Source organism: Mobula hypostoma, chromosome 9, assembly GCF_963921235.1.
Source record: "Mobula hypostoma chromosome 9, sMobHyp1.1, whole genome shotgun sequence".
NCBI lineage: Eukaryota > Metazoa > Chordata > Chondrichthyes > Myliobatiformes > Myliobatidae > Mobula > Mobula hypostoma.
The window spans coordinates 103,551,484-103,578,123 of NC_086105.1; the positions used below are offsets into that span (position 1 = coordinate 103,551,484).

A 26,640-nucleotide genomic window follows, 5' to 3' on the forward strand; every position below is an offset into this window, starting at 1 on the left:
ATCTTCTGATTCTATATCACCTCTTTCTAAGGATTTGCTTTCATTTTTACCAACAATGCCAACCTACCCCTTCTGTCTCCCTGTCTATCCTTTGATACAATGTGTATCTTTGGAAATTAACCTCCCAGCTAAGATCTTACAGCCACGACTCAGCAATACCCGCAAGATCATGCCTGCCAATCTCTCACTGCATTACAAGATCATCTACCTTGTTTTGTATAGTGTGTGCATTCAAATATAATGCCTTCAGTCCTGTACACATCACTCCTGGCTCCCTGTTATGCTTTATCTCATTCCACAGTCTGCAATTTTGCTCTATCATCTGCCTGTTCTTCACAGTATCACTACACACCGCATCTGTTTGTATATGAACTACTCCATCCTCACCCCCATTACTCTTGTTCCTATTCACTGCCAAATTAGTTTAAACCCATCCCGACACAACTCTAACAAACCTGCCCCAAAGGCTATTGATTCCCCTCAGGTTCAGGTGTAACCTGTCCTTTTTGTACAGGCCATGCCATACCCAGAAGAGATTCCAATGATCCAGAAGTCTGAAACCTTGCCTCCTGCACCAATTGTTCATAGGGCCGTAAGATATAGGAGCAGAATTAGGCCATTTGGCCCATCGAGTCTGCTCCACCATTTAATTATGGCTGATCCAATTTTCCCCTCAGTGCCAATTTCATGTCTTCTCCCCATATCCCTTCATGCCCTGACCAATCAAGGATCTATCAAACTCTGCCAGAAAGACTTGACTTCCATAGCGGCCGATGGCAAAGAATTCCACAGATTAACCACTCTCTGGCTGAAGAAATTCCTCCTTATCTCTGTTCTAAAAGGACATCCCTCTATTCTGCGCCTGTGTCCTCTTGTCTTAGACTCTGCCATCGGAGGAAACATCCTCTACACATCCATTCTATCAAGGCCTTTCACTATTTGATAGGCTTCAATAGGTCACCTCTCATGCTGCTGGGTTCCAGTGAATCCAGACCCAGAGCCATTAAATGAACTTCGTACAACAAGCCATTCAATCCTGGAATCGTTTTTGTGAAACTCCTTTGAACCCTTTCCAGTTTCAGCACATCCTTTCTAAGATAAGAGGCCCAAAGCTGCTCACAATACTCCAAGTGAGGCCTTATGAGTGCTTTATAAGGTCTCAACATTACATCCTCCTTGAAATGAATTGCTAAGGTTGCATTTGCCTTCCTCACCACAGACTCGACCTGCAAGTTAACCTTTAGAGAAACCTGCACAGGGGTTCGCAACTCCCTTTTCACATCAGATGTTTGAGTTTTCTCTCCATTTAGCAAATAGTCAACCCTTTCATTTCTTCTACCATACACTTCCTGACACTATTCCAACTGCTATTTCTTTGCTCATTCTCCACATCTAAGTCCTTTTGCAGCTTCTATTTCTTCAAAACTGCCTGCCCCTCCACCTGTCTTCATATCATCTGCAACCTTTGCAAAAAAGCCATCAATGGCATCATCTAAATCATTGACTTATAACGTAAAAAGAATCAATCCCAACACAGACCCCTGTCAATGGCAACCAACCAGAAATGGCTCCCTTAATTTCCAGTCTTTGGCTCCTGCCAATCTGTCACTGCTTTATTCATGCTAGAATCTTTCCTGTTATACCATGGGCTCATAGTTTGTTAAGCAGCCTCGTGAGGCACCTTGTCAAAGGCTTTCTGAAAATCCAAATATACAAGATCAACCGATTCTCCTTTGTCTATCTTGCTTGTTATTCTTCAAAGAATTCCAACAGATTTGTCAGATCTTCCCTTGAGGAAACCATCTTGCCTTTGGCCGATTTTTATCATGTGCCTCCAAGTACCCTGAGACCTCATACTTAATAATCGACTCCAACATCTTCCCAACCACCTATAGTTTCCTTTCTTCTGCCCCTCGCCCTTCTTAAAGAGTGGAGTGACATTTGCAATTTTCCCATCTCTGGAACCATTCCAGAATCGAGGGATTTCTGAAAGATCGTTACTAATGCCTCCACGATCTCTTCAGCCACCTCTTTCAGAACCTTGGATGTACACCATCTGGTCCCGGTTGACCTTTCAGTTTCCCCAAGAACCTTCTCTGTAGTAACATTAACTTCACGCACTTCATGACCCCTGGCACCTGGAACTTACATCATACTGGTCTTCCACCATGGTGACTGATGCAAAATACTTATTTAGTTTGTCTGACATTTTCTTGTCCCCCTTTACTTTATCTCCAGCCTTATTTTCCAGTGATCCAAAATCCACTCTTGTCACTCTTTTATAGTTTATGTATCAAAAGAAAATGTTTTGGTATCCTCTTTAGTATTACTGACTAGCTTACTTTCATATTCCATCCTTGCCTTCTTAATGACTTTTTAGTTGCTTTCTGTTGCTTTTTAAAAAAATTTCGCAGTCCTCTAACTTCCCATTAATTTTTGCTCTATTACATACCCTCACTTTGGCTGTTATGTTGGCTTTGACTTCTCTTATTAACCCCAGATGTGTCATCTTGCCTTTAGAAAACTACTTCCTCTTTGGGATAAATATATCCTGTGGCTTCCGAATTGCTCCAGAAATTCCAGTCATTGCTGCTCTGCCGTCATCCCTGCCTGTGTTCTTTTCCATTCAATTCTGATAACTCCTCTCTCATGCCTCTGTAATTCCCTTTACTCCACTGTAATATTGATACATCTGACTTTAGCTTCTCCATCTCAAATCACCTCTTTCTAATAATTTGATTTCATTTTTTACTAACAGAACAACACCGTCCCCTCTGCCTTCTTGCATATCCTCTTGATACAATGTGATGTCTATAATATCATACCTGCCATTCTGCAACTGTGCTACAAGTTTATCAACCTTATTCTGTATACTGTGCGCATTCAAATAAAACACCTTCAGTCCTGTATTCTCGCCTTTTGATTTTGCCCTCCTTTTATGTTGCAACTCATCCTGTTGACTGCAATTTTGCCCTATCAATAGCCTCAACATCCTCTCCTGACTACATATTGCCTCTTGTTTGTAAACCATCTACCTCACCTTCACAGCTATCATCTGCCTTTCCTATGATACTTCTTCCATTGGAATATACACAGCTCAGGACACTAGTCACATCATGCTCAACCTTTAGATTCCTGACTTTTGGGCCTTACCAGCATCTGCCTCCACAACCTCTCCACTGTTCTGGCACTCTGGCTCCCATCCCCCTGCAAATCTGGTTTAAACCCCATTGTGCAGCTTTTGCTCTTCCTCCTACAGTAACTCCTTAGCCACATATTAAACTGTATAATCTTTCTAGTTCTGGCCTCACTAGCACATGGCATGGGTAGCAGTCCTGAGATCACAGCCCTGGAGGTCCTGCCCTTTAATTCAGCACCTAACTTCCCAATCTACCTACACAGAACGTCATCACTCGTCCCACCCCTGTCATTGGTGCCATCATGAACCATGACTTCTGGCTTTTCACACTTAAGAATGCTGAGGACTCGATCCGAGATATCCCGTCCCTGGCACCAGGGAGGCAACATACCATCTGAGAATCTCGTTCTCGCTCACAGAACCTCCTGTCCAATTTCCTAAGTAATGAATCCCCCATCACCAGAGCACGCCTCTTCTCCCCACTTCCCTTCTGCTTCGTAAAGCCTGATTCAGTGCCAGAGACCTTGCTCTGTTAGGTCATTCCACCCCCCCCCCCCGCCCCCCGCCCCCCGCCGACAGTATGCAAAGTGATATACCTATAGCTGAGGGGGATGGCCACGGGAGTACTCTGCACTGGCACCTGACCCCTTTCCCCTTTCTGACTGTTGCCCAGTTTCCTGCATCCTGCGCCTTGGGATGTAAACAGCACCCTGTTTCTCCTATCGCACTCTCAGGCTCCCGAATGATCGGGAGTTCATCCAGTTCTAGCTCCAGCTCCAGCTCCAGCTCCTTAGAAGCTGCAGCTGGATGCACTTCTTGCAGTTGCAGTTGTCAGGACACTGGAGGTCTCCCCGCCTTCCACATCCCACAAGAGGAGCATTCCACTATTCTGCCTGTCATCTCTACTGTCTTAGCTGAGTAGATATAGAGAAGGGAAGGGGAAAAAATACTTAACCCTTAGCTCTCCTTTCCTTTGCTTTCTGTGACTGAAGCCTCGAAGAGCTAAAGCCTTAAGATCTCCACCCTGGCTCTGTCCTCTCTGATGGCTGCTGTGCATGCCCCTGTCTTCCTTTAATTTGCTCTTGCTAATCAATGCAAAATGCTAATTGGTTGCTGGTCAAAGCTCTTTTTTGCTGTAACCACCTGCTGCTGGCTTTTCTACTCAGGCAGTGGACCTGATTAAAATCTCCTCCCCTCAAAGTTTCCAATGTCCAGATTGGTCACTGGTCAAAGGTCTTTTTTCAGCCATGGATTCACCCTGTTCTTATCCTCCCTGTAACTTGGCACAGGCAATAATCCTGCTTTCTACCTAACACCCCCTTGTGCAATCGGATGCTAGATTTCCTCACTTGTAGACTCCAGTCAGTTCAGATTGGCAACAACATCTCCACAATCTCCATCAGCACAGGACCACTGCAGGGATGTGAACTTAGTCCCCTACTCTACTCGCTTTACACCCATGACTGTGTGGTTCAGTACAGCTCCAACACCACATACAAGTTTGCTGATGACACCTGTTGTGAACTGTATTAAAGGGTGTAGTGAATCAGCATACAGGAGGGAGATTGAAAATTTTGCTGAGTGGTATAATAACAGAAACTTCTCACTCAATGTAAATATTGGTACCAATGACATAGGTAGGAAAAGGGAGGAGGTCCTGAAGTTCAAAGTAAAATTTATTATAACCCTGGGATTCTTTTTCTGTAGGCATATTAGCAAATCTATGGAACAGTAACTGTAAACATCAGGAACTATAAATTGTAAACAAACTGCAAAATGTAGATGTGCAAAATGATTGTAGACTTCCAGAGAGAGAAACCAGAGGTCCATGAGCCAGTAATCATTGGAGAATCAGAGGTGAGGGAGGGTCAGTAACTTTAAATTCCTGGGTGTCACTATCTCAGAGGGCCTGTCCTGGACCACCATATAAATATAATTGCAAAAAAAAAGCATGGCTGCATCTCTACATCCTCAGAAGTCTGTGGAGGTTTGCCATGTCACTGAAAACTGTGGTTAACTTGTATAGATGTATGGTGGAATGTGTGCTGACTGGCTGCATTACGGCCTGGTATAGGAACACCAATGCCTTTTGAGTGGAAAATCCTACAAAAGGTAGTGGATTCGACCCAGTATGTCACAAGTAAAACCTTCCCAATCATTGAGCATGTCAACATGAAACGTTGCCGTAGAAAAGCAGCACATAGGACGTGCTCTTTTCTCACTGCTGCCATCAGGTGGAAGGTACAAGTGTCCCAGGATTCAAAGCACCAGGTTCAAGAACAGTTACTACCCCTCAACCATCAGGCTCTTGAAAAAAGGGGATAGCTACACTCATCTGAGGTCTCGGATATTGTTATTTCATGCTCATTATTTATTGCTATTTATTTATATCTGTATTTTGCACAGATTGTAGTTCCTGATGTTTACAGTTACTGTTCCATAGATTTGCTAATATGCCCGCAGGAAAAGAATCTCAGGGTTACATGTGGTGACGCTCTTAATAAATTTTACTTTGAACTTTGAACTTCCTCTCTTCAGGACCTCCTCCCTTTTCCTACCAATGTCATTGGTACCAATATCTACCACAACATCTGGTTGCTCACCGTCCCACTTTTTAAAATGTTGTGCACCCAATCCAAGACATTTCTGACCCTGGCTCCTGGGAGGCAACATACCATCCAGGTCTCTTTCACAGTCACAGAATCCCCTGCCTGCTCCTCTAATTATGGAATCCCCTATCACAACTGAACTCCTCTTCTCCCCACTTGCCTTCTGAGCCACAGAGATAAACTCGGTGCCAGAGATCAGGTCACTGTGGCTTGCCCCTTACAGTTTGTTCCCCCCCCCCCAAACAGTATCCAAAGCTTATTATTATACTTATTATTGAGGGGAACAGCCACAGGAGTACTCTATACTGTCTGCCTATTCCCTTTCCCTCTCCTTTGTCTCTTCTGTAAAATTCATGATTTCCCTGCCTCATTTGATGCAAGTTATCTTGTACTACTTTGCATTGAAGTCTCTGTGTTGCCATTTAATCCATTTGCTTAATCTGTTGTCTCTTTCTTGGTCCTGTTGTTAATTACACAATCTGCTGTCCTAAGACCATAAGATATAGGAGCAGAATTAGACCATTTGTCTCATCACATCTGCTCCGCTATTTCATCATGGCTGATCCAATTTTCCCTCTCGGCCCCAATCTCTTGACTTCTCCCTGTATCCCTTCATGTCCTAACTAATCAAGAATCTATCAACCTCTGCCTTAAATATACCCAGTGACTTGGCCTCCACAGCCGCCTGTGGCAAAGAATTCCACAGATTCACTGCTCTCTGGCTGTAGAAATTTTTCCTCATCTCAAATCTAAAAGGACACCCCTCTATTCTGATGCTGTATCCTCTTCTGTTAGAACCCCTCCCCCACCACAGGAAACATCCAATAGATTTCAGTGAGATTCTCCTCTCATTCTTCTGAATTCTAGTGAATACAGGCCCAGAAACTTCAATCACTGCTCATATGGTTACTGTTTCATTCCCAGATTCATTTTCGTGACCATCCTTTGCAGCCTCTCCAATGTCAGCGCATCCTTTCTAAGATCAGAGGCCCAAAACTGCTCTCGATGCTCCAAGTGAGGCCTCAACATTTAGTTAACGTTCACTACAGATCTAAGTGTACAACATTACAGCAAGGTATACTCTACAACCTACAATGTTGTGCTGACCTTTTAACCTGCTCTATGATATATCTATCCCTTCTCTACAATATGCCCCTCCATTTTTCTGCCCTGGACGTGCCTCTCTAATAGTCTCTTTAAGTGTCCTTAAGGTATCTGCCTCTATCGCCTCCTCTGGCAGGGTGTTTCATGCACCCACCTACCTCTGACATTCACCCCAGCCCCCTTACTTCCAATCACCAAAACATTCTGCCCTTTAAATTGTGCCTATTGACATCAATGGTCAACATGGTGTGAGTCTGAAGCCTTTTCCAGTAAAGCACTCCCTTTGCTGTACATGATGACCTTGGTACAGGTTCATTGTAGAACAATACTTCTCACATACTAACTTCTATACCGTGTTTCCATTGTTGAGATGATATCAAGACAGTCTTTTAATTGTCAAAGTAGTAGATGCACACTGTTGTCAAGGGGGTTATTTGGCAAATACCTATTGCATGAGTGAAAGGATGACTCTTTCCTGTATGTTAGAGTTCAAAAGTTCGAAGTAAAATTTTATTATCAAAGCACATCTGCATCACTATATAGAACCCTGAGTTTCATTTTCCTGCAGGCATACTCAACAAATCTATAATAGATCAATGAAAGGTCAAACCAAGTGCAGAAGACCAGAAGCTATGTAAATGCAAACATAAGTAAATAGCAAGAAATAACAAGAGCATGAAGTAATAAGATAGGATCTTTGAAAGTGAGATCATTGTTTGTAGGAACAGTTCATTGATGGGGCTAATGAGTGTAGTTATCCCCTTTTGTTCAAGAGTCTGATGGTTGTGGGGTGGTAACTGTTCTTGAGGCTCTTGTACCTTTAATCTACCCAATTGCAACAGCACGAGGGGAGTGTGGCCAGGCTGGTGGGAATTTCCGATGATTGATGCTGCTTTCCTATGACACCGTTTCGTGTAGATGTGGTTAATGCTGTTTCTTCCATCACCATGACAGAAAAGCTTCAAGGAGATTTAAAATTGCAGCTTATGATCTTAGTATTTATTAAGCACATCACCTGTTAGATACAATTAATGAAAGGGAAATGGCTTCTATTGTAATTATTTATTCTTGTCAAGTTTCAGTGAGTACCCCCTTAAAGATGGAATAAATTTATCGGCAAGTCGCCATTTTAAGTATTTGGATAGTAACACTGTTATTCAGTTGGCTGAAGGGAATTCAGTATGCTGGGCACCTTGGGCATGTTACATAACTAGATATTTAGTTGCTGATGTCCTACCCCGTGTGGATACACTGTATCAGAGTACAGAGCATAAGATTGGACATGGCATGCTTTTGGATAAAAGTATAAAGTGCTGGGCATTTTCAGCAGGTCAGCTGATGTCTGTGAATGGGGGTTGGGGGGAGAGTATTATTTCAGGTCAGTGACCCTTCATTAGATCTAGTGAAAAAGAAAACAAGGGTGCTTTTAAGTAGTTGAGGGTAGAGGGAATGAAAGTGCTATCTGTGTTAGGATGAAGACCAAGGATATCCAGATATCGGCTTATTTCGATCATATGTACACGTTAAGTGGCTTTTATGTGTGTGCTAACCAGACAGATTCCATTTATAAGTACATCAAGGTAGTAAAAATGAAAATGGGACACAGGTAAGGTGTTCCAGCTACAAAAAGCAAGCAGTGCAAGTAGACAAAGATGGGCCACTGCAAGATTAAATTGGGAGATCAAGAGTTCTTTTAACATATGTGAAGTCCTTTCGAGATTTCACGTATTTGGGATAGAAGCTATGAGCTTGATGGGACATGCTTTCAAGTGTTTCTATCCCTACCAGATAGGAGTGGAGAGAAGAAAATGTGACCAGGGTGGAGGGGGTCCTTCATTATGTTGGCTACTTTGTTGAGGTTGCATGAAGTGTAGATGGCATCATTGGAGCGGGGGGGGGGGGCTGCTTTGTTTGTTGGACTGGCCTGTGTTCACAACTCTGCAATTTCTTGCAACCTTGGGCAGAGCAGCTGTGATGCATCCAGGCAGAATGCTTTCTGTGGTTCATCTGTAAAACTTGGTGCGTCATTGGGAACATGCCGATTTTCCTTCGTCTTCTGTGGAAATAAAAGCATTGGTACGTTTTCATGGCTGTGGTGATGATAAGTCACTGATGATATTTACTCCTAATATCTTGAAACTGTAAGCCATCTCCATTGATGCACTCTGCCTCATCTCCTGGAGTTAATGACCAGCACCTTTGTTCGCCGACTGGTTTTCAGAACTGCTTTATCATCGGATGAATGAGAGCAATTAGAAGATATTACTTACTTTCTACCTGTTACACTGCTGGCATTTAGGGCAACAATGAACGTCCTCTGTCTCTGTCTGTCCATACTTGTACACAGATATAGAAGGATTCTCCATTGCTGTTTCTGTAACAATTTTTTTTTGACTTGTCAAGGTTGTTAGCCCTGAATTGAACCCCAAACCCGGAGGACAGGTGGACCACTCCTTGTCTGGCCTCTACCCCTTGATCTGTTTGGCAAGAGTGAACCCTACCAAGAGTCAAAGTACAAGGCCCTGACTCCAGCCAACATAGCTCTGTGGGTCATTGTGGCACACAAGCCTCCAAACCCTACAACAAGGTTGTGGTCCTCTTGGAGGAGAAAGGATTTAAAAAAAAAGATTGACTTTGTGGTGTGGGAGATTGTGGCCACTGAAAATCTAAAGCAAAGTGCGGTCTAATATCTATCTGAGCAAGTAACATCTGTAGAGAGTGACAAACCTGACATTAGACCTTGTAAAAGAACTGGCAATTCCAACATAAAGGCTAGTGGTCTGAAATTATAGAGGTTGTTATAAAGTCCCAAGGGCTGGAATGTGCCCAAATGGAAGACGGAATTCTGTTATGTGAGCTTATTCTTTTGGACAAATGTGGTTGGTTTAATTTTTCTGTACAAACTAAAGCAGCCAGTACTCGATTACCTTCGAGGAGTTGGGTGATGTTGAGTTGACATAAAATACCTAACGTTAATTCTAGCTAGTGTTGTGTCGGAGTCAGATTTAGGTAGGCCAGGGCCCAGTGGAATTCATTTGATCCCAAAAGATCTTATTTTTATTTCAGTTTTGACATCGCCCTACAAAGCTTCTTGATATTGGATTTCCTTCAGCAATAATTTGTGAATTGGGCTCTATTGTTGTGGTTCCTACCAAGTCCCCTGACATGACACAATTTCATAATGGTTCAGCCTGGTTTTCTTTGCCTGTCATTGCAAAATGAAATGGGTAGGGTCTCGACTTGCCCTGGAAGATCTGCTCCGTTCACATTATGTCCATTCCAGACATCCCACCCAGTAAAAACTCATTTCAGGGAGGTAGCACCATCAATTTGCGGGAGACTCCCGGAACTTCTGGAAGAGGTGAGACGACTGCAATAGAGTAGCTCCTTAGCCGCTAACCAGCTAGTTTAAATAATGATAGCTATGCTAATGAATTAATGACACCTGTTAAACTCACCTCAACATGTCTTTTAGAGTCCTAACCCCACCATGGGCAATAGAAAAGTCACTGTTGCAAACAGTTCAGTGAGCAACACTGTCATTATTTTGACCCCTATTAGGCAGGGGCACACTTTAGTGTAGTCTGGGGTGAAGTATGTTTTATATTTTCTTTTTTTTGGAGCACTCTGCCATGGTGCGCGCTTGCTCGCTCTCTCTTGTGGTCGCTCTCGCGTGCTCTCTCTTTCGTGGTCGCTCTCTCGCGGTTTCTCGCTCGCGCTCTCATGGTCGCTCACGTTCTCTCTCCCTCTCTCGCTCACTTGCTCTCAAAAAAATCGATTTCCAGGACATTGTATATAATTTGCGGGCATCAGGGAGCCACTATTAATATGCGGGAGACTCCCGGAACTTCCGGGAGAGGTGGGATGTCTGCCATTCATTTTTCTGCTCTCCAGTCATCTCTGACCTTGCCTGTTGCTAACAAATCAGAGCAAATGAGTCAGCATTTTAAGTTCTGTCTGGCACTTTTAATGTAGGATTTTTAGCTGAATGTAAGAGATGTTGTCCTTTTTTCTTAAAAAAAACTAAATGGTGTGGTTTTATGAATCATTTGAAATTGTGTCTGTATATTGATTTGAACTGATGGGATTTTGGCAGAGAATTGGCTGCCTGTTCTTTGATAGGAACCTTGGTTATATAGAATCATCACCCAACTCTCTGATTTTACTTTGGTGGGAAGATGTTCAATAAAGAATTAATTAACCTTAATTTTTAACTGAAGTGTGTATTGTGGTGCTTTAAAGAAATGTGAATAATTCTGTTGATCTTTATTTTGTCACCTTGCTTTTCACATTGGTGTTGACAGAACTAATTTCCTCCAATAAATAGCTAATCTATTGCCTCTTTCCATTTCTCAACTACATCATTTTAAGTACAAACTACAAATATGCCAAGATTAGCTAGAGCTGTTTGAGTCCTATATTTACAGAATCTTGATGGGCTGAATGGCCTTGTTCCGTGCTTCAATCGAATGCACCCACCTGCAACTGTCTCTCCAGCATGCATACTATCCTAAATTACAAATTCATCTTCAGCTCCATGAACCTATGAGTACACTGGGCCCTTGCCCTTTGGCATCTAACTCCACCCCAACTTCCATTGTTATGCTTTCATGCCTTTGAACTCCAAACTTTGAAATGTCATCCTTAACTATTTCCAACATTTTACCTCCACTGCTTAAAGAATCTCCTTCAATACCTGCCTTTGTCTGACCATTGAGTTGCCCTGTTATCTCGTTCCTTCTGACCTGGAGAAATTTGATTCCCCAGTGGGTTGAACAGTAATGACCTTACTAATACTGGCACACCATGAAAAATGAATCGGAAAAGCTGATTTTTAATTATTTTATCCTCCTCCTTCCAGTACTTTACCCAGTTCCCTTCACCCTCCCTTATACGGTTTGAGTTTCCATTTAGAATTAGTGGCATCTGGACATGTGACCTTTAGCCAGTTGGGCTCCTTTACTGCCAGGGCTTCCCCACCATTCAAACTGACCATGAAGAGTAGCCAAGAGGCTCTTTATTTTTCAGAAAGCCGTTTCATTTTCGTGTGAGCCCACAGGAGCAGGAGTGGAAAAATGTACAAAAAAATACTTGGCAGTGGCTCCTGTTCATTCTGAAAACTATTTTAGAACAGGGGTGGGTGGCAACAGCCTGAGGTTCTACATTTCATCTGGTCTGAGCTTTGCATCCACAGCCCCAACAAAGCAATGCCTCGCCAACAGGTGCCAGGCGTGTCTGAGAATGAAGAAGGGACACTCCTTGTTGTCTCATGACAGAGCATGCATGAGCAGGCTGGTCAGCTGAGTTTGGGATGAAAAAGGGAAGAAAGTATGTCCACCAGCTGCCAAAGTTGGTATTTGCTTCTTTCTCCCCCTGTCCTTTTGGAGCTTTTAAACTGCAACACAGCAAGAAATTTTTTTTCCCCAAAATGAAGTATTTTTGTTAACAAGAAACTCAAAACTGTCTTACCCGTGAATGGGGAAGCTTAAAGATATTTGCGAAATGAGTTTTTTTTTATAATGGGTAGCTGTCTGGAAAGGGCTGACAGGGAAGCTGATGGAAGCAGATAAAGCAACATTTAAGGGGCGTTTCAACGGATACATGAACAGATGGAGAAGAACTGATGTGGACCATATAAAGACAGAAGGATTCGTTTAAAAGGCTATTTTGTTCAGCATAGACATCGTGGGCGAAAGTGACTGTTCCTGTGCTGCACAGTTCTATGTTTGACTGAAGATGTGTGACCTGACTTGTAAAAGGTTTCAAAGGTACGCTTAATGTCAGAGAAATGTATACAGTATACATCCTGAAGTGCTTTTTCTTCGCAACCATCCACAAAAACGGGAGTGTCCCCAAAGAATGAATGACAGTTAAATGTTAGAACCCCGAAGGCCGCCCCAGCTCCCCTCCCTCCCGTGCGTAAGTAACAGTAAGCAACGATCCCCCCCCCACCAGCAAAAAAAAAGCATCTGCACCGAGCGTGCAGCAAAGCAACAGCAAAGACACAGACTTGCAGTACCCCAAAGACTACTAAAGGCTCTCTCTTTCCCTAATAAAGGAAAAAGAGGTATTTCTGTTTCACAGCGAGAGGGGAGACATAACAAACAACTCGCTGCCCGAAGATCTCAGGTCTCTGGACCTTCCGAATCCCACGACACACCGATCTCCTGCCGGGTCACCGACCTTCGATTCGCCCGTCTCCAGAGCTACGAGATCTTGGACCCCCGAAGGCGAGTTAAGCTCTTAGGCCGCATCCTTGGCATGTCGAATAACGGCCAGTCATGAAACCCTGAGAGCGGGTCCATTCCTGCAAAGAACCGAAGCCAGCATGTAACTCCAGGTCAGGGTCTTCAAAAGAACCCTGAAGGGGAAAAATAGAGATATCAAAGATGGAAAAAGAGCTGTTTCTGAAGATGCAAGCAAAGGAATTGTCGTTTAGCACCATCTTGACTAAGCTCCGCCCTCATTATTTGAGTTGGAGTCAAATAATGAGTCAACTATTGAAAGTGGAATTTTTTTTTAAAATCTCTAGATGCTGGAAATTTAAAATAAAACATAAAATGCCAGAAGTACTCAACAGGTTAGGCTGCATCAGTGGGAAGACAGATTGAGTTAATGTTTCAGGGCAAAGATGCTTCATCAGAACTGTGAAAGAGACAAGTTTAAGCTGCAGGGCAGATAGGGAAGGAGTTCGGGGGCGTCTTGAATTGGGTAAGCTTCGGGTCACCATAGGGTCAGCTGTGATGTCAGTAAACTCTGGTGAGTGAGTCAGTGGATGCAATTAAAGGGCAAGGAAAGACCCAGATGTTGGCCTGAGGCAACGTACAGCATGACCAGCCAGGACTTCCTGTCCTGCATGTTGCAATCCCTCCTTTTTATCTGTCTGACTCATTAATTTATTGGCCAGATAATCCTGTTTGCTGCTTATCCCCGATCACCTCAGTTTTACCCTAATCAGTGACCCTCCGCCCTTCCTTGCCCTCCAGTTTAACGAGCTGCTGTTGCCTCTCTGTCAGTTCTGAGAAAGAATCTTCAATCTGTGACATTTGTTGGAGGGGAATTATTAACACCATCAGAGATCAGAGCAGATATTTCTCTGGAGGTGGTAAGATTTTAAAAAGTAGTAAAACCTTGAGAATGTCCTGGTAACTATTGAGATTAAAGTACCTCTCCTTCTGTCCTACCCAGTCTTTAAGGCACCAACACTACCTGCGAAGTGTCAGCATGCCACCTGAAAACACAAGGGTACCATCTCCACCAAATGAGCAAAGGCGGCCTACGTTCCAGAGGCAGACCTCTATAACCCAGACCATCAAAAGGTAAGGCAATATCAATTCTTTTGAAAATAAAGGTGCTTGGCTGAAGGGAAAAGGAACTTATAAGGCTGAGAATACTCTTAGAAGGTGGTGATGGAATGACACTTGGAGTGTTCCCAGTAGTAGACACCTCCACTGCTCTGGAATATAATTACACTTGCTTTCAAAATGAGGCAGACAGTTTCTTTCTTCTACTGTTTATTATTATTCTGCAAGCATTCCACTATACTTCTGTTCAACTTTGTCTCTGTCGGTTCAAACTCGGATAAAGTAAAGTTTATTGAGCTGCAAAGGCATTAAAATATGTAAAGTTAAAAAGTGAGATTAAATGAAGCTAGTGAAGTTTTGCTTGAACAATAGCCCTAAAACAGTTAATATTTAGGCAGAGGTTTTACTTCTTCTGAAGATCATTCTCAGCATTAAAGTTCTGTTATAAGAATGAGGGTAGAACTGAGGGAAGAGCTGCTCATCCTTCCAGTTTGATCTGGATACAACCTGAAATGGTATCTGTTTGGTTTTTCTCACTGTTAGGACTGTTTAGGTGAATTAAAACCACTTGTTTTAATTTTACTAAAAATATGCCATTCAATTACTAACAACCCTTTTAATTTCAAGTTAATTGTTGTAACTTGATCTTAAATGTTCTTTAAGTGCAATGAATCAAGCTCACAGGTGCACTCAGTTCTTTGTTGATGCACTTGTTTACGTATGACAGAGCTGGCTAGAACACAGCTTTGTGGAAAAGTGTGGATTTGCAACTTCTGTATTTTAGCCACCCTCTTATAGGTGTTGCCATTGGGCTTTGGTTTTGCACTCACTCTTCAGATGTCTCATTCAAATATCTTCAACATATGATCTTGTGCCTTGAGTATTTACACATTACTGAATGAGGCACGGAATCCTCTACCTCCAAGGAAATGCGAATATGAAACCTGCCCAAATCTAGTGAGAGATTTATCTTTTTGTTCTTCCTCTCCCTCTATCCTGAATGCTATTGGGTTTTAAAAACCTTTTTTTAACTTTCCAGTGGAAGGTACAGAATACGAGGAGGTAGCAGAAATCTTACAGCTGATGAAACAACGATATCCTGAGTGCTAGACCTGATCTTTGGACTACAGATATGGTTTTACATTGAGAAAGCAAACTTTCCATTGATGCATGTGTGCTTCAGCCTTCTTTGTGGTATGGGGCCACATCATTGCACTGACTGTTTGCTGATCCTGCTGCCCTTTCTGCCTACTGTGGAGTGTAAACCAGTGAGGATGATTTTTGCGTTCTCTTGAGGCAGTAATAGTTTAAATTGTATCAATGTATTTCCCATCATTATTTCAGACACATTAGTTCCTGCAGCCTCCCATTTCTCACAAACCTATTTCTAATTTATAAATTGGGATGCTCAGATAGGATGCTTTGCCTTTTATTCTCTGAGAATTGATGCATTTCCCAGTCTCTGCCTCCACTGCTCTCTTCCACATATTTAATTTCAATCAGCTTCATGAAAGAGCTTCCAACTCTCCAGCTCTGATCACAAAGTGCTGTCAGCTTTGTCACAGCACGCTCTATCAGTGTGCAAATGAAGTCTTGCCATTATAAGCATTCAGATCTGAAACCATAAGACAAAGGAGTAGAATCAGACCATTCAGCCCATTGAGTCTGCTCTGCCATTCCATCATGGCTGATTTATTATCTCACTCAATACCATTCTCCTGCCTTCTCCCCTGACTAATCAAGAACCTTTCAACTTTCACTTTAAATGTCCCATTGACTTGTCCTCCACAGCTGTCTGTGGCAATGACTTCCACAGATTCACTGCCCTTTGGCTAAAGAAATTCCTCCTTATCTCTAATCTAAATGGATGTCCCTGTATTCTGAGGCTGTGCTTTCATATCCTAGACTCCGCCCCCCCCCCCCCCAACTGTAGGAAACATCTGCTCCATGACCAGTCAGGCCTTTCAATATTTGATAGGTTTCAGTGAGAACCCACTCATTCATCTAAACTCCAAGTACAGACCTAGAGTCGTCATACGTTAACCCTTTCATTCCTGGAATCATTGTCGTGAACCTCCTCTGGACCCCCTCCAATGCCAGCATATCTTTTGTAAGATAAGCTGGAGCTGATGTACTCGGGAGCATCTTGGAGGCTGTAAACCTCAGATTAAACTTTTACTGAGGTAGTCCTAAGAAGAGTGAGTGCAGACTTCAGTTTGTAGATGAGTGACCACTAGGAGAAGTAAGGGTTTATGCAGTTCGTACAGGGTTCCTTTGTGGTCATTTCACTCAGCCACGGGTGTTCCTTTTTGGATATTGCTGGGCATGTATTCTGTCAGGGCCCTGCATCAGCAGTCAGGCCAGTAGCACTGTGGTCAGCTCTGAGGCTCAGTAGGGAAGGCAGTTTGATGGTGATAGGCAACACAAGAGCTAAGGAGACAGATAGGAGATTCTGTGGCCAAGAAAGAGACTCCAGGGTGGAGTCACACACAAATTGTGGAGAAACTCAGCAGGCCAGGCAGCATCTGTGGAAAAGAGTAAACAGTTGACGTTTTAGGCCGAGACCCTTCTTGAGTCCTGAAGAAGGGTCTCGGCCTGAAACGTCAACTGTTTACTGTTTTCCGCAGATGCTGCCTGACCTGCTGAGTTCCTCCAGCGTTCTGTGTGTGTTGCTTTGGATTTCCAGCATCTGCGGATTTTCTCATGTGTGTGATTTTACTAGTATACTGCGAAGTCCCTTCCAGGATGATGTGTTGCCTCCCAGGTGTTAGAGAGCAGCATGTCTCAGAGTGGCTACAGAATATTCTCAAGAGTGAGGGTGGGCAACCAGGGGTCATGGTGCACTTTGGCATGAATGACATGGGTAGGAAGAGGGAAGAAATTATGCAGTGATTATAGGGAGTTAGGAAAGAGGCTGACGAGCAGGACCTCTGTTAGTTATCTCTGGTTTACTTCCAGTGCCATTTTCTAGTCAGGGCAGGAATAGGATGATAGTACAGGTGAATGAGTGGCTGAGCAACTGATGCAAGAGGCCTTATAACAGGTTCTTGGATAATTGGAACTTTTTCTGGGGCAGGGGTGACCTGTACAAGAGGGACAGGTTGCACCTCAGCTAGAAGGGAGCCAGTATCCTGACCAGGAGGTTTACTAGTGCTACTCGGGGTTTAAACCAGTTTGGCAGGGAGAGGGGAAGCAGAACACCAGGTTAGAAAGTGCAAGGATGGACAGGAAGGTAGATGTCAGGGCCAGTAAAAACAGACGGGGCAAAGAAATAGATACGATGGGGGAGATAGTTTGAACAGTGCATATTTTAATGCTAGGAGTATTAAGGGGTAAAGATGATGAACTTGGAGTATGCATCAGTACAGGAACTATGATGTTGTGGCCATTAAAGTCTTGGTTGAGAGAAGGACATGGATGTCCCATAGTTTTGATGTTTTAGAAAAGATGGGGAGGTAAAAGAGTTGCGGGAATTGCACTACTTTTCAGGGACAATATCACAGCTGCATTTAGAGGAGACATAATGGTGGGCTCATCCACTGAGTCTAGATGGGTAGAACTCAAAAATAGGACGGGTGCAATTGTCTCAGGTGCGATTGTACTAAGGACACCCCCAATATCCATAAAAGTTGCTGGTGAATGCAGCAGGCCAGACAACTTCTCTAGTAAGAGGTACAGTCGATGTTTTGAGCTGAGACCCTTCATCAGGATGAAGACGAATGGTCTCGGCCCGAAACGTTGACTGTACCTCTTCCTAGAGATGCTGCCTGGCCTGCTGTGTTCACCAGCAACTTTTATGTGTGTTGCTTGAAATTCCAGCATCTGCAGATTTCCTGGTGTTTGCGTTAGACCCCTAATATCCACTGGGCATTGAGGAACAGATATGCAGGCAGATTAAGGAAAGGTGTAAAAGCAATATGGTTGTTGTCATGGGGGACTTCAACCTCCCTAATATAAACTGAGGCCTTCTGAGTGCAAGAGTTTAGATGGGTAAGAATTTGTTAGGTGCATTGAGGAGTGTTTCTTCAATCAGTAGGCCAACAAGAGGAGGTGCTACACTGGACCTGGTGTTGGGCAGTGAGTTTTTTTTCCACACAGATTGATGGGTGCCAGGAATGCACTGCCTGGGGTGGTGCTGTATGCAATAACATTTAGAGACTTTTATCAGACCTTTAGATATGAATGTGTGGAAAATGGAAGGATTTGGACATTATGTAGGGAGATTCGATTAGTTTAGTTAGCCATTTTATTACTAATTTAATTGGTTCTGCACGACATTATGAGCTGAAGGGCGTGTTCATGTGCTGTACTGTTGTATGTTCCATAAATGCCCCACCTCTGCTCTCAATCCTCCAAATGCAGTCTGACCGATGCCTTATAAAACCTCAGCATTACATCCTGGCAGCTATACTCTAGCCCTCTTAAAATGAATGCCAACATTGCATTTGCTGTCCTTAACGTTGACTCAGCCTGCAAGTTAACCTTTAGGGAATCCTACGCAAGGACTCACAAAGACCCGTTTGCACCTCTGTAAATATATAAATATTGTGACAATCATAATACTGAGTGATTCTTACAAACATGAGAAAAATCTGCTGATGCTGAAAATCCAAACAATATACATAAAATGCTGGAGAAACTCAGGAGGCCAGATGGCATATATGGAAAATAGTGAACAGTTGACGTTTCGGGCCAAAATCCTTCATCAGGATCTGTAATTCTGACATTGTTTGCTTTCTCACCTGAAGTGACTAACCTTTACCACAAGATGGACCTACTAAGATAGTTTTCCACCATAAAAACTGCTAACCAGATTCCCTAATGATCAGCTTTATGACATCTTCCATTCTGGTCCTTTTAGCCTGTTTGAGAGGTAATAATTTCTGGTTTTCTTCACCCCATTCAAAGGGGAATAACTATCATAAACCTAACTAAAACTGTATCAGATGACAATTTTTTTTTCCTGAATCTACGTTGTGCCATACTGTAGTAAACTCTGGCATCTTTGAACTGTACGTGCACTTGTTTCACTGTGCAAATTGTTGGTTCCAGTCAAAACAACAATAAACTGCAGAGCTTCTGCTGATGTGCCAGGTTTGGTGAATCATTGCTGTTTACTCAGCAAGTGATGCTTTTAACCTTTCGTGCTGAAATGTTACTCCACCGGATTGCGATCATAGTTGTCATAGTTAATCCAATCATTATTATTACTAAACCAGTGATGCCTCAGTGGGTCATTCAGTCTGTTTATATTGTCAGTGCAAATTTGACCAATATTGCACAACTGGCTCTAGGGGTAATTAAAAAGTTGTATATTTGTGGTCCACTATAAATTTAAAATAGTATTACACACTGTTGTAAATTGTGTATTTAACCCAATTACAGAGAGCGACAGCGAGGTTATCCTTGCCGTTTCTTTTGAACACTCACGTTAGAGGATTTTAATGATGTAACAAGGAACACCTTTGTGTCAATTACTTCCTCAGATGCTCATTCCAATTTCAAAATCGTGCCTGCGTCCAATTCTGAAAGGAATAAGAATATCTTCCTTATTTTCAAGACTTTGACTCACTCCTGTATTGAAGGAAAATGATTGGAAGGTTTTGTCCTTCAGCTTGTTACTGAGAAAATCACATTCTCGCCTCCTTTGTCATGTTTATCTTAAATGTATACTTCCATGAGAATCGGTAGATTAAATCATCTATTTAAGTTTTTCAGAATTTAAAAAAATCTGCTTCGATCCCCAGGCATAATGGTAAAGGGCCCAATATCTTGAATACCTCTTCATAATTCAGTCTTCACCCATATTAACATTTTAGTAAAGGTTGAGTGCTACTTCTCTTGGGCTTTTGTACTTGTGCTCAGTTTCTCAAACTTTCCCAAACGATTCCAGATCCTCCTTGATTTTCAAATTGCATACACCTGCACTCTGGTATTGTGTGAAAGTAAGGGGCAGCTTTGGAAGTGGGAGGGAGGAATTTGAGTACTGCCCTGGGATGGGTGAATCAGACAGTTGTGTGTGCTGGGAGGATGGAGAGCAGGTGTTCATCAGACCAGTGTGGTTTGTTTGATGAGAGGAGTTTAGTGGGGTCAATTGTTCTGGAATATGCTAGGGTCAGTGTTTCACTGGAAGAGAATTCACAGGATTAAGGTGTAGGGCAGGGTGATATACTAATATAAAGGGAGCCTTGAGAAGCTTACATGTACAGCAAGCTAGTTTAATTAACCAACTGAAGTGTATAATCATGTTTGCCCTGATATTAAAAATTATATCATCTTTCTAATGTTCAAATGATGCTGGAAGTGTCCAGTCATGTTTCTGAACTGATGTGGTTCTTTAGTTTTCTGGGACATGGGGAAGGAAATAGATTTTCAGTTGCATGGCACTGGACATAAGAGAGAGCATTATTGATCAGTGGCACTTCTAGGCAATTGTGTCTGGCCCCTTTATCTCCTTTTCACTATTTGAGAATGAACTAGACTCCCTGCAACCATGTGACTTGGAGGTGATATTTGCTCTCCATTATGTCACCTGACTCAGCTGAGACTGGGCCAGTAGCTTCACTGCTGAAATCCTCATATTTTCTCTTAATACCTGTATAGTGACTCTCATACTATCATAATGTTTGTATAGAAGCTTAGCTTTGAGTACCCTCCCTTCTTGTCATTAATGAATAAAGAAAGATGTATGTATAAGTACTTAAAGGCAAATGCTTCACTTTCATGGTGCAAGGGCAGTATTGTATCTTTACCATAAAGAAAAGGTGTGTTTTTAAATTTATAATTAACTAGCCAGAAGATTTGGGGCATTTAAAGAGGAAGTAAATAAATTTATTGAAAAATCAAATGAGAGCTCTGGGGAGCTGACATAGAAGAGTCAGAGAGGTCTGGGGCAGATCGCCATGAACACACTGAATGGTGGGACAGGCTCAAGGGCGGAGTGGTTACTCTTAGTGTTTCCTAACTCTCAAACTTTTGAAGTTATGAAAGACCTTATCTCTTCATGTAATGTTTCAGTAATGATATCTTAGTGATGTAATCCTTCCTCTCAATGAGTGATCTATATACAGTGAAACCCCATTATAACGCGATTGTTTGGGTCCATAAAATGTCATCGCAAAAAAAGTGGGGTCGCGCTAAATCAGGGTTGTTGTTACTGTAGAAATTAAAACACAAATTAATTTTTAGTAAAGCTTTTTAATACATAAAACAACATAAAAACATTCAAGAATATTAGCAGTCATCATTTACAGTTTATTTCTTTAAAAAGTGATCGAGTGTTCCTTGCTTGAACGTAGCATTGCTAGCTTTGAACTGTGAGGTTTTTCTGTTGATCTGCTTGTCAAACTCCTTGGCTTGAGCTTTGAGAATAGGACTGGAAATTGGAAGGCCTTCTGAGAGAGCTTGAACGAACCACTTGTGCAGGGAGTCATCGAGGCTGACTTCTTTGGCTGTCTTCAGGCATTTGGCTTTTAGTCCTGCTTCTTCAACTTTGCAAAGCGGCGTGCATAACTTTTCTTTGTGAGATTTCCAGACACGAAGTGTTGATTCCGGTATCCCGAGGTCTCGTGCAACTTGCAACTTTTAGTCTTGATCGCATTAAGGCATGAAGCTTATCTTTCACAGAAAAAGATTTTCTTTTTCTAGCAGTTTGTTCTATTTTGAGCAAAAAAATAAGGTCCAGTAACTCTCACAAAATGCTGGTGGAATGCAGCAGGCCAGGCAGCATCTAGTCGAGACCCTTCGTCAGGACTAACGGAAAAAAAAGATAGAGATTTGAAAGTGGGAGGGGGAGGGAGAGACCCGAAATGATAGGAGAAGACAGGAGGGGGAGGGATGAGCCCAAGAGCTGGGAAGTTGATTGGCAAAAGGGAGTATGGATTGACATGGATGTACATGGAGTCCAATGACTCATCACGTTATATCCGAATTCGCGTTAAATTGGGGCGTGTAAAATTGGGGTTTCACTGCAGTTGGACTAAAACTTTCCAGCGCATCATCTAGTGACTTACTGCAGTGCAGGAGTTTCACATAAATCCGGAATGGGCTTGCTTTCACCAATCTGATAATTTCATTTTCTTTCCTGTTGAAACAGTTCAAACTTTAGTGACAGAGCAAACAAATAGAGTGCAACCCTGTCACCTGGGCTCATATACAAACTCAGCTTGTTAGCTACCTCTGCTAACAGCCACATGACTGAGCGGTGAGAAGGGCACCTTTCATAAATGAGATACTTCTAGGGTCAGTATTATTTGGGGTTCAACCAAACAGGAACATTGGGAGTTCTGAGGTAAGGAGAACCTTCTCCTTACTTTGAACTTTCTCCCAATCCCACCATCCTGATGGGCTAACCAACATTCCTAAGTTGAACAACTTGGCTCATTATTTTTAATCAAAACATTCTACGAGCAGGACCCACTACTTTTACAGAAAACTACTAAAATGAAGTACCTCCCAGCATAGCAGTAGAAACATTAACCAGGGCAGACGCGAGTATAACAACATTGGAGACATTCTCTCTAATGTTGGGCAAAATAACAGCTGTGGCACATAAGCCGAGAATCCAAAACTCTGGCTTTAGTGATAATTATGATTGTTAGAAATCAAATCAAAAACAGAAAATGCTGGAAGGATTTGTCAGCATCAGAGTTTCAGATGAGGAGCAGACACGGCATACTTCTACAGATTTACTGTTCAAATTATCCGGACTGACTGCATCGTGGTCTGTTTTGGCAATGCAAATGCACAGGAACATAAGAAGCTGCAGAGGGTAGTGAGCTCAGCCCAATATATCCAAGACAACATCCCTCCCTACATGAGGTGCTCTGCGTCAGCAAGGCAACACCTATTATCAGAAATCCCCACCAATCAGGCCAGGCCATCTTCTTGCAGCTACTATTGGGCAGGAGGTATGGAATCTCGAAGTCTCTCATCGTTGGGTTCAAGAATAGTTCCTTCTCTTCAACCATTCTGTTATTGAGTCCATCAGAACAGTCCTAATCACTACGGTTTAGCAACACATTGACCATTTAAATGGACCTCGTTTTATTGTTCTAATTGTGTTCGTTCTTGTCAAATAAAATTAGGTGTAACTTGTGTTTAAATTCTTTTCTTGTTTATGATTAAACAATATGATTTGCCTGTGATACTGCTGCAACTAAATTTTTCATTGCATTTGTGTATCCGTGTGCATGTAACAAACTCGACCTGACTTTTGACCTGATAACTTGCTGGGTTCTGAGGTTAGTATTCGGTCCCTTTGAGGTATGGTCATGGGACCACAAGCCTATAAAAGACTGTGGTCTGGGAAAAACTGAACAACTATGGTTTCTAGCCCAGCTGTACCCATGATGTCGGCAGTGATTGAGCACAGAATGCCATGCAATGCAATTTGTTAGTGGCTTCATTTCCTATACAGTGTTCACAATGCAAATCAATAGCTGAACATTTCTCTTTGCAGAAGGACATAAGAAATGGGAAGCCTGATCCGCCATTCAATCAGATCATAGCTGTTCTAGTTGTGGACTCATCTCCACCTACCTGCCTTTTCCTCATGACCCCTAAGTCCCAACTATGCAAAATATCTATCTGTGTTAAATATAGCCTCTACTACCTCATTAAATATATTTAACACAGCCTCTACTGGGCAGAGAATTCCACAGATTCAATACACTGGGAAAAGCAGTTGAACTCATCTCCTTCCTAAATCTACTTTCTCAAATCTTGAGGCTCTATCCCCTAGCTCCAATCTCACTTACCAGGGGAAACAACTTTCCTAACTCAAGGTAAATTCATTATCCAAGAGCATGTATATCGTCATATAGAGCCCTGAGATTCATTTTCTTCTGGGCATTTTCACTAAATGCTAGAAACACAATAGAATCCATGACAAACTGCATCCAACAGCATGGACAATCAACCAATGTGCAAAAATGCAACAGACTGTGCAAAAGAGAAAAAGAAATAAATAATAAATATCGAGAACATGAGATGAAGATACCTTGAAAGTGAGTCCATAGGTTGTGGGAACACGTTAGTGATGAGGCAAGTGAAGTTATTCCCATTAGTTAAAGAGCCTGATGGTAGAAGGGAAATGACTGTTCCTGATCTTGGTGGTGTGGGTCCTGAGGCTCCTGTATCTTTGAGAAGAGAGCATGGACTAGATAGAGGTGACTCTTGATGATGGATGCTGCTTTCCGGTGACAGCGTGCCATGTAGATGTGCTTAATTGTGGGGAGGACTTTACCCATTTCCATACCAAGCTGTGGTGCAACCAATCAATATACTTGCCACCACACAGCTGTAGAAGTTTATTAAAGTTTTAGATGTCATGGCAAATCTTTGTAAACTTTGAGGGAAGTAGAGGTGCTGCCATGCTTTTCTTTGTGATGGTACTTGCTTGGGGCCTCTGAAACGATAACAGCAAGGAATTTAAAGTTGCTGACCCTTTCCACCTCTGATTTACCTGATGAGGTACCTCATGGACCTCTGGTTTCCTCCTCCTGTAGTCAATAATGATCTCCTTGGTCTTACTGACATTGAGTGAGAGGTTATTGTTGTGGCACCACTCAGCCAGATTTTCAGTCTCCCTCCTGTATACTGATTTGTCACCACCTTTGACTTGGCCTCTGCTAGTGGTGATGTCAGCAAACTTGCATATGGCATTTGAGCTGTGCTTAGCCTCTCACTCGTAAGTATAAAGCAAGAAAAGTGGTACAACTGTGCTGATGAGGATTATGGAGGAGATTTTTGTTGCCAATTTGAACTGACTGGGGTCCACACATGAGGAAATCCAGTTGAACAAGAAGGCACTGAGGCCTAGTTCTTGAAGACTTTGATGAATTTAGAGGGGATGATAAATTGAATGCTGAGCTGTAGTCAATGAAGAGCATCCTGATGCATTCATCTTCATTGTCCTCTATCTTATCTAACCCTTTCATAATTTCCCATCTCACTGTCCTAAATTCTGAGTATAACCCCAGGCAACTCAATGTCTCTGCATTGGCTAAACCCCTCATCTCTGTAATCAACCTGGCCAGCATCCTCTGTACTGCCTCTAAAACTAGTAAGTCTTTTCTCACATATGGAGACGCGAGCTGTACACCATACTCCAAGTGTGGCCTTTTCTGTACCCTGTACAATTACAGCAATAACTTTGCTGCCCAGTTCCTCTAGTATTCTATTTGCCTTCTTGATACGCTGTTACATCTGCAAATCAACTATTTGAGATTCATGGACAAGCACTTCCAAGTCCCTCTCCATAAACAGCTTGCTGCAGTCTTTCAGCATTTAAATATAATCTTCTATTTTTCCTTCCAAGGTAGATGGCCTTGCATTTGCCAACCTACTGCGCCTGCCAAACCTTTGCCCTCTCACTTAACCTATCAATATCTCACTGCAGACTCTCTGCATCCTCTGCAAAATTAATTTTTAGCCATATGATCAGCAAGTTTAGATAACTTGGATACACTATACTTGGTCTTCTTTTACAAATTATTAATCAATAACATGAACTGTTGCAGGCTGACCCCTGTGACGCCATGCTCATCACTGATTGCCAACTAGAGAATATAGAACATAGTACAGCACAGGAACAGAGCCTTTAGCCCACAATGCGCCAAATCGATTAAAATTAGTAATCAAATGGCCAATCCCCTTTGCTTGCACCATGTCCATAAATTTCCATTTTCCTCACAGTCATGTGCCTACCTAAATGTCTCTTAAAATCTGTAATGTATCTGCCTCTGCCACCTCACCAGGCAGCACACTACAAGCACCTCATTCCTCCTTTGAAATTACTCCTTTTCACCTTGTGCATGCCCTCTGGTATTAGACATTATTATCCTAGGGGAAAAAAGATACTCTATGCCTCTCAGAACCTGATAAACCTCTATCAGATCTCACTTCAGCTTCCGCCACTCCAAAGAAAACAACCCAAGTTTGTCTAACCTCTTGTTATAGCACATGCGCTCTAATTGAGGCAAAATCCTGTTAAACCTCTTCTTCACCCTCTCCAAAGCCTCAACATTGTTCCTACAATGGGGTGACCACAACTGTATGCAGTACCGCAGATGCTGCCTAACTAGGGTTTATAAAGCTGTGACATAACCTCCTGACTGTTGAGCTCAACTTGGCACAAGAGTAGGCCATGGACCAACGTATTGGAATGGGAATCAGAATTAAAATGTTTGACCACCGATAAGTCCTCATTGTGGCAAATGGAGCAGAGGTGCTTGACGAAGCCGTCTCCCAGTTCATGACGGGTTTCCTCAATGTAGAGTCTGCTGCATTGGGAGCACTGGACACAATTATTGACCCCAGTACATTCACGGGCCTTCTGGACTCAAAGTCAAATTTTCCAACTTTAGGTCATTGCTGCCAGTCAGTGACCTTTTGATTTTGGCTCATTTTTCGCCCACTGGTACAGCTTGACCAGCTGGACATATTCAAATTGGCCCAATAACCCATAGTCTTACACCAGCAT

The 26,640-nt window shown here is 42.6% G+C and overlaps 1 protein-coding gene across 5 annotated transcripts in view; it reads left to right on the forward strand.

The window, feature by feature from the left end:
• rhbdf1a (rhomboid 5 homolog 1a (Drosophila)) overlaps positions 1–26,640 on the forward strand; it is a 387,291-nt gene that overhangs the window by 236,564 nt on the left and 124,087 nt on the right. For all 5 annotated transcript variants that reach the window (XM_063058802.1, XM_063058799.1, XM_063058803.1 and 2 more), the window contains one exon: positions 14,041–14,171. In XM_063058802.1, coding sequence (XP_062914872.1) covers positions 14,041–14,171 — 131 coding nt within the window. The remainder of the gene's footprint in view (positions 1–14,040; positions 14,172–26,640) is intronic.